The sequence below is a fragment of the Cataglyphis hispanica genome, chromosome 12 (genome assembly GCF_021464435.1).
Source record: "Cataglyphis hispanica isolate Lineage 1 chromosome 12, ULB_Chis1_1.0, whole genome shotgun sequence".
NCBI classification, from domain to species: Eukaryota; Metazoa; Arthropoda; class Insecta; order Hymenoptera; family Formicidae; genus Cataglyphis; species Cataglyphis hispanica.
Genome location: NC_065965.1, coordinates 6139590 through 6148686, shown reverse-complemented (window position 1 = coordinate 6148686; position 9097 = coordinate 6139590). Strand labels below are relative to the sequence as shown.

General features: G+C 32.5%; 1 protein-coding gene across 1 annotated transcript; it reads left to right on the top strand.

Annotated features, from left to right (window-relative positions):
- Positions 1-1039: 1039 nt before the first annotated feature.
- Positions 1040-8689, top strand: LOC126853691 (urea transporter 1-like). The gene is made up of 11 exons (XM_050599684.1): positions 1040-1176; positions 1713-1835; positions 2310-2429; positions 2744-2895; positions 3550-3685; positions 4870-4986; positions 5472-5619; positions 5871-6055; positions 6129-6293; positions 6773-6886; positions 7670-8689. Exons 1-10 carry the CDS (start codon positions 1138-1140, stop codon positions 6845-6847), a joined length of 1260 nt encoding a protein of 419 aa, XP_050455641.1. The 5' UTR covers positions 1040-1137; the 3' UTR covers positions 6848-6886; positions 7670-8689.
- The last annotated feature ends 408 nt before the right edge of the window (positions 8690-9097 follow it).

Here is a 9097-nt window from a genome sequence, read left to right as displayed (position 1 = left end):
TTCTAAAATATTTTTATATTTTGATATATCGAGATGTCATATCATTGAGAATTTTATAAATATACTATAAGCTTTATAAAATAAATTTTTACCATTGCAACAATGTGAGACAAATACATTCTTACATAATTATAAGCACTTTATTTTTTACAATCTGCTTAAAAGCATCAACATAAGCGTACATACAATTTGCTTGCTATATGATCTGATATGTTTATCATTGTTTGTATTCAAAATGAATGAATAAATCATTCTGCTTATGCCATATAATGTGATATGAGGAATATCTTGGGTGACATAAAACAGATCTTATTTAGACACTTTTGTTTTTTATTATTAGTCTTTAAAATGCTAAGATTTTGAAAATAAAAAGATTGAACATATATAATTATATGAATATATTATTTATTTTAACGCGTAATATATTGTATTCATGACTTGCATGGACATTACAAAAACAGAACAGTTTCAAGTATCTATGTCAATAGTACGCTAATTAGCATCATGTAAGTCGCGCTAACTAAAATGTCTTTTGATGCATGTGTTGTAAAGAAAAATCATCTGTTCTAGATATAGAAAGTTAAGCTACATATGCAGTAGCTTCAGTATCGTTTTGAGCATCGTTGTTAAACATAGCTGTAATATTAAAAGAAATGTTTATAAATGCTCAGTTTATCTTACGCACAATGATTATAAATAATAAACGAGGGCGCGCTCTTATATATTAAAAATTATTTTATTATATTAAAAAGATTTATATAATATTATATATATATTTATATATATTGTTGAAATTTTCATTGCATTAATATAATTTTGAGAGTCTTGTGTCATAGTTAACAATTTGATAATTAAATATTGAAAAATTAGAGTAGAGTTATAAAGATTGAGTTATAAGTTTGACTATCTAATCTCACATACATCAGTAGAGAACATACGTAATAAACGAAACTTTTATTACATGTATATTTATCATCAGTTCGGAGCCTTAATGCGACAAAGATATAGTATGCATTTTTATTGCTGTTTAAATGTACACAAAGAATATTACAAATATGTTAACTGCATATGGTGGGGATGTTTTGTACAGTGAATTAAGTAGATCACTTTGTCATACGATTTTAATACTGTTACGTGATGTCCGCGAAGGAGATATCAATAGTAGAACTACGACAAGTGAGTTTATTATTTACGATTTAATATATAGTTATTTGTGTGATTGCGAAAAATGTGAAATTATCAATTCCAATTTTCTAGATTTTTTCATCATATATGTTTCTTGATGATTTATATGTGTATACTTAGTGATGTGATTTCAATCACAAAAAGAGTATCTATAAAATATTATCGATGTCATACATCATCAAAATATTATCTCTATCGCAAATATAATTTTATATTATAGAATATATTTATGCTATTCATAATTTATTTATAACTTTTTTGAGAGATGAATTTGAGTAATTCTTCAGCTAAAATCTTTTCGAAATTTAAGTTATATAATAATATTTTTTGATAAATTGTATTTTCTTATCACAGATTTTTGCAATAAGTTTAAAATGGAATTTTGTAGAAAAAAATTGTCGCGACATATAATCGTTCTTTATTTTCTCTAAAAAAATTTTCACATTTTGTAAAAATCTGTGTAGAAAAATTTTTTATCTACATATATAAGAATGCAAAGTATGTAAGAAATAAGATCAATTTGACAGGAAAAAACATGGGTAGCGTGCGTAGGCGACTTTGCCATTTTGAAGAAATTCTTTGCGCAGAAGGAGGGAGCAATTTGGTACACGGTGCAATTATTTGACGCCTTGCTGCGCGGATTCGGACAGGTGAGTAATAAATCTAATGTAATATCCGGTACAATATCATGATTTTCATAATTTCCCATAAATATCTTCAAGAGAGAGAGAGAGAAAAATATGAAAAGAAATAGAATTCCTTTTTGTATCATGATATTTAATGTACTGAAATTGCGATAATTTTAGGACAGATGTATAAAAAGACAATCCGCTATTAGCGAAGAACTGTCAATATATAACAGTTCTTATAATTGATAAAAAAATAACAAAAATATATTATTTTTAATTAATTATTTTGTTAATTAATTAATTATTTTATTTTCTTATTATAAGAAATATGTTGTATATACACAATTTTATAAAAATTGTCTTGAAAATGATCTTCATCTCTTTGATAAAAAGAATTTGTTACAGTAAGAGTTATTTTTTTGCGTGCTGTACGCTATCGCCGGAACTGCCGCATGTATTTTTAATTAACGTAGATTGGTTTGATTAACGTTGCAGACTGTTTTTGCGAATAATCCCCTCAGCGGACTACTGATAATAGTTACCTTGGCTACAGTAGCGCCAGGTACATTGGCGTTATCCGCAGCCACCGCCGTCCTTGGCCTCCTAGTATCCGTGGTACGTTTTATTAATTATTAGCCGCGATAGTGTCAAGCGATACGCGTTCTTGCCAAAAAGATGTAACACATTTTTCGCCGCATTGCGCCGTCGAGATGGACGCTCGTTTCGATCATCGCCGTTCATACATGACAGTGCACATCACGTAACGCTCATCGTTATTTCTTTTTCATCTCTTTCGAATCTAATGGACCGTTTGCGTGTGCACACACGGTGGGAAAAATCACTGCAATGCGGCAGCGTCTGACGGCGAGGATTCCAATCCTGGAATCGCAATATGACGATTTTATTCAGACTCCTTTATTCTCTCGCAGGTCATACGAGAGCCTCAGGATATTATAGAAAACGGATTAAGCGTGTTCAATCCTCTGCTGGTCGGAGCTATGTCATATGTTCTGATACCGCGGATTTATGGAGCCTTCGATGCCTTTAGCTTCCTGGTTGTGTTCTTGGCGACGATACTCAGGTACATTCCGATATTTTACATTTTTATAGATTATTTTGAAAATATTTTAATAGATAATAAATTGTTTATTCGTATGTTATTGTAATGGGCATAAATTATGTAATTAATTTAATTTGAAATATATTGACGTGAATGATGATAAATACGTTTCCGGGAATACAAATAAACGTAGTTTTGATTTGATACAGATGTCGCATGAAATATTTCTATGTGAAGTAATTAATTATTTATGTATAAATAACATCTTGACGCGCGAGATAATTGACACTTATAATTAAGCTAACATATACGCGAATTAATTCCAAACGCTTCAAATAATTCCATCATCAAAGGGAATAGTGTATTGTATATTGATATTACATTGTAGTTACACCGGGATAATAATGCCTCGAGTTTAGAATGAATTTAATGCTACGAATAACATTATAAATTAACACAACTTAAAATTGAAGGAACGCTTGTGGAGAAAGCAAATTCATCGTGATTCTATGTTTGATATATTTAGAATTAGAAGCAAGATATTCGCGGAATAGGAAGGAAGTTTGCGATGGTAGATTACATTGCAGAGTTAGCTGCAATTCACTCACGTCATTCAATGTGGCTAGACAGTGTAAGGTTAACAAATTTCAACAGATCCTGGTTAATATTTTCCAGTGTTTATCTCGCGCGGTCCCTGAGAAGCGATAAATTCGTATGCACAACGTGGCCGTTTAACTTGGTGGAATTTGCGTTGATTTTCGCCCTTTCGACGCAAAATGGAGCGGAAGCGTTGAAACCGATGTATGAGATGGTAAATAAATTTTATACTTATGCGTAAGATTTGCAATAACTCTCTATATGTACAACACATTTCGCGTAGAATTAATTTATTATAAAATTTAATGGAAAAGAAATGAAAATAACGTATTAAAAAAAATATAAGAAATTAGAATTTTATAATTTTACAATCTACTAGTAAAAACACTATAATACTTTTATTCCTAAAAATCAAAGTTAATGAAACTAATTTTTCACAATAATAGTAATCGTCATAAAAAAATGCATATAATGAAAAAGTTAAAATACTCTTAAGATTTGCGAAACGTAGTATACGAAAGGGCGTTTTATTTGACAAGCGCTACACTCGTTTAAAATGACAGCGAATGAGTGATCGATCGCAATTTTAAAGGTTTTAATTTATCATCGATTTTAGACGAAAGGGTAAATTTGATGAAAATGGAGTGGAGGTTTCGACGTTTGGAATAAAACTCGCTCGAAAAGAGTCGGCCTCCAATATTCAGATCATACATATTTGACGTGCTTTCACAAGGGAAAATACTATCCACCGTAGGTCGGAGCATGACTTTTCCCCGTATTGATCAAACTCTGGCCCGAACAACTCTGCCGGCGATAACTTACCTCCTCGGCTCGGATTTATTTCACCCTAACTAGTCGTCGCTTGTTTGTTTTTCCGTTAAATATTGGGCGAGTTTCTGTCACATTTCTCTTTTTCTCGCAGACTGTTTCCTTTTAGAAAACAGCACTATAACAGTAGCATATTTGAAAATATGACTCGGTTGGGTGTATAGGATATATGTAAATTAAGTTTTATGACGGGAACGAAAATGTGCCATTATTTAGTCGCTGGTGTATCCTCGCGATAACGCGGAGGTATTAACAGTACTCTCTCATGCAGCGTGGGTAAACTTTGCAATTCATGCGAATAATGCCTGACCGTAAGCAGCAAAATTTGTGAAAATCGCAGCTGCGCGGAACAACACCGTCTTTTTTTTACGAGAAAACTTCCTTCTCCCCGTGTTATAGAAAAATTTACAGTCGAGATCGATATGCGCGCAGCAGAATATAAATTACTTCTCTCTCCACGAGACATATATTTCATGATAAAATAGTTTGAACCCTCTCTAGACTTGTCGAGAGATCACCCCGTGCATTTCTGCATCAGGTTATTGTGCAAGATTCTCCCATTGTTTTCAGCACAATGCAACAAGTGAGACAACGATGGCGACGACAACGACGACGACGACGACGACAATGAACGGCGCCGGTTTCTACGCGGAGGATCCTACCAATGTTTATATCAACTGGGGAATGGTAGAGTTTACTTATGCTCCACTTTTTCTAACTGTATACACTTGATTTCGCGCACATATTAGTACCTCATGGATCTTTAAAAAAATACAATAAGACTTTGTTTTACCGTTCATTCCGAATTTTTTTCTCCTATTGCAAATACAATATGTAGCATATTAATGAAATCTTGTTACAAGGCATTTCAATAAACTTTCAAATTCAATTCGTTGCATTGCGATTTTGCTATATCGAACTTTCAATACAATTGGAACGTATATAGCTACTGAGTAGCTTGTTAAATTTTATTTTATTGAATATCGTATAACGGTATTTGTTGTGCATCGGAATTTTTTTTATAGCTGCTCGAAGTTACTGTAATAGGAGATAAAATGAAATGAATATTTTCGCTTCTATTTATCGCGACGAAAACGCAATACGAGAAATATTTAAATGAAAATATCAATCTATTTGTGCGCGCGTTCATGCTTCAAGAAAACATATTTTAGGTATTACGAGGTAGCATTGTTTCCGCATCACAGCTGCTTGGTATCGATAATGTGACCGTTGGAGCTGTCATGTACCTGGCAATGTTAATATATTCTCCGGCGTCAACCGCGTTTTCCTTTTTTGGCGCTTTCTGTGGAACTTTTGCAGGTATTTAGATAATTTTTTTATACAAAAATATATACAAAAGAAAAAGAGAAAGAGAGCGAGAGAAAAGAGAGGAGACAGAATCATTAATTTTGTTTACCCTTTATTAATGGGGCATAGTGATTATATATGAAATTTTCCAGCGTCACAATACAGACAGGACGCTAAAAACATTTGTTTCGAGATAAAAGTCTGAGTATATAAATTATCACAAATTCATTATCACAAAATCATTATCGCAAATTTTCTGTTAGGTTTGGAACTCGGAGCAGACCATCATAAAGTCTACAGCGGATTCTGGGGATATAACAGTCTCTTGACGGGGGCTGCTTTAGGAGGAAATCTGTTGATCTTGAATGGTCAAACGGCAGCTGCTGCAGTCATGGCGATAATTTTTACTTCACTTTTGCAGTATTCCATAGAATCAATATTTATAAAAGTAATTAAAAATCCTTCTTTTCTATTTTGTTGATTTATAATACTTTCACCTTTATTATTTTGTTATATTTTAGGCACGATTACCAGTATTAGCGTTACCGTTCGTAATAGCAACTTCGTTTTTTTTAAAATTGAGTAACGGCAAAGGAGATCCAACGTTTCCGTGGCCCGTATCGCCAATCTCCTTTCCTGAAAAACAGCGTCACGATTACCTCGTCCGTCGTGCGGCATTTAAAGAGGTACGTTTTTTCCTGATTTCTTTCTCGACCCTCTAAAAATTTTATATTCGCGATGATAGAGATAGGAATAAACGACGTACTTTATCATCGTGACGTATATCGAATTTCGTTCTGTAAGACCCTCAAACTTGATTTGTCGTTGAAACTTTTCCCATGATAAGATGGCCCTTTTAGGATCCATCAAAACCACGCCCTATAAGAAGAACAAAAATTGATTTCTGTCCTCTCTCAGCTGATGCGTGGGTCGAATTGTCTTCCCGCTAAGCTGCGAGCTAAAAGAAATAAAACTTTTAAGTCTCAAACCCCTGTAAATATATTGTTATAATTAATGATTCCGTAAAAAACTGGAAAAATAATCTATTGAAATTAAACATAGAGAAAAAAGTAATTATTATTATTTTTTATTTCAAAACTGATGTAAAATTAAATTAAACGTGAACACAAATTTTAATTGTGTTATCTGAATTTATATTTTGTAGGAAGATACTTTGTGTGCAGAAGAACTTGAGCTTGTCATTCAAAATGAAAAGGGACCGACTCAGCCGGATAATTAATGGTTTTTTTCCTGCGTAATTACAATTTAGTATTATATGGTAAGCAGTAATTTTCAATTTGTCATTTTTTAATTTAGTGTAAAAAAATCTCTTATTATTTTAAAATATTTATACAAATGTATATTTATACTATATTTATACTATATATGTATATTTATACTTGACTAGCAATTTTATTATTTAGCTTGAGTAAACTAGTCATATATTTCTGATAATGGCCTTTGACTGATATAACACCAATTCAATAATCGCGCTCACCATTTATATGTTCTTTAAAAAGGAAAGGAATTTTCCGCCGATCTGCTCGCGTGGAACAGATAAAATTATTCTTGCGATGTCTACAAATATACATGTGAAAGATAGTCTTTTACGCATCAGTGAACGCTAATCTTAATCTGAATTAGCATAAGCATATTAGATAAAGATAGAAAGATATAGAAAACTAAATATTTTATTATATCTTGGCGTCATACTTTATGTACAAGCAACAAAGATAAATTTCAATTTACAACAATAAGATACACATTTATATATATATATGGATTTATAACTTTACAAAACATATATATGATGAGAAATTTTTAAAATTTAATGATATAAAAAGTTATGTACTGCATTTACACTGCGAAAAATTCAGAAGTGACACAAGGGATTTTATTTTACATTTATTTTACATTAACATCACAGCTTGTTAAAACAATTTTATTTTGAAGACAAAATTTTATTTTTTAATCTACGCACGTACGCTCTCCTTTTCGTATGCAACGTACGTCGTGCCTGAAATATCTCCCATTCTATGAAGATTCTTTGCCACGTTTCCAGATAACAGTGTACGTGCTAATCGTCTTATATCTCACATAGACGATGCAAAAGTACGCTTGGAGGGAGAACGAAGTTAAAGGCTTTGCTAGTGGAAGGGAATCTTTCTCGGCGCTTTTACCGAGCTAGGAGAAGCTACAGGTCGATCTATTAAATTTATTTGGACGATTCCGTTCTCGCAAATCATAAATTCAATCGTTAGATTTTTATTCGCTCATCTCATGACGCGAAATTGCACCGAGGGAGCCATATTGCATCTCTATTGCTTATAGCTACTGGATCTCGGTTTTCCACTTTTGCGCAAAGTGCAGTGAAATGTAAGGCGAAGGGAAAATTTCACGCATGAGGGGGAGCTGAACTGGAAATCTTCCAAAGCGAATAGACGCCGATGACGAGGAATCTGAAAGATATTGTTCCGAAGGACGAGGACAAAGGCGAGGCCATTCCGAAAGCCTCTCTCAACATCGGGTTAATCAAACTGGCAAAAAATGCTCGGGAATGACGCTCACAATTCATCTTTATTCCTCTCCCTGAAGAAAAGGGAGTTAATGAAGAAGAGTGTAACGAGAATTCCAATTTTTTGCCCGAATCGTTAAAGACATTTTTTTATTTTTACTCCGCGAGATTCGATATCGAGATTCGTTGAATCTCACGGCGATTTGTAAAATAATGATAATGCTTTGTAATACGTTACGATGCAGTTAAAATGCAGGAGTTTATTTTTATGTGTCTCGTATAGCGAGTATCGCTATCTATCTTTATAACGTAACCCGTAACTGCGCGGTTGCAGCACAAGCAATAAAATGATTTATACCTCGATATAAACCCAAGTTTAACACAGAGTCCGCAAAGTCGGCTTTTTCCTGGCAAGATTATAGAACGGACAGTTTTTGCGCAGATAATTGTAATAATCTGTTAAAATTAACGCATATAATTGTCCATTTATCAAAACACACAATTTACCATTTCAGTAGTAATTAAAGGCCAATCATTTTGATTGCGGACATTGATGCATTCATTAAGAGCGAGTGAGCGAGTAGCATACGCACACATATACACATACATAATAAATTAATAATATATTAAGCTATTAAATATACAATATCTTATAATTATATTAAAATTAATATTAAAAATTAATATTTTTAATTATTTATTTGCATTACTAAAGTGCAATACCTTAAATTTTTAATGTTTAAGAGTTTATTCTGTTAAAAGCATCAATTTTTCGAAGAATTTACTTAATTTTTTACATCTAATTTTAAATATCTTTAATCTAAAGAAATTGCTCGACTTTTGAAACATTGCGTGTGATAAACCCGTCATCGGACTAACTTCAAGCAAAGAAAGATCTATATTTCGAAGACGCTGAAACTGGCACATTCGCGTGCAGAATAAAACGAAGAAATGAGGAATTTGAAAGATAAACAT

What these genes read in the sequence shown, in the direction of transcription:
- LOC126853691 (XM_050599684.1), top strand. Translation starts at nt 1,138, where the DNA reads ATGTCCGCGAAGGAGATATCAATAGTAGAACTACGACAA. An exon ending in TGCTGCGCGGATTCGGACAG is followed by an intron (nt 1,836 to 2,309) that starts GTGAGTAATAAA and finishes TTAACGTTGCAG; the next exon opens with ACTGTTTTTGCGAATAATCC. An exon ending in TAGAATCAATATTTATAAAA is followed by an intron (nt 6,056 to 6,128) that starts GTAATTAAAAAT and finishes GTTATATTTTAG; the next exon opens with GCACGATTACCAGTATTAGC.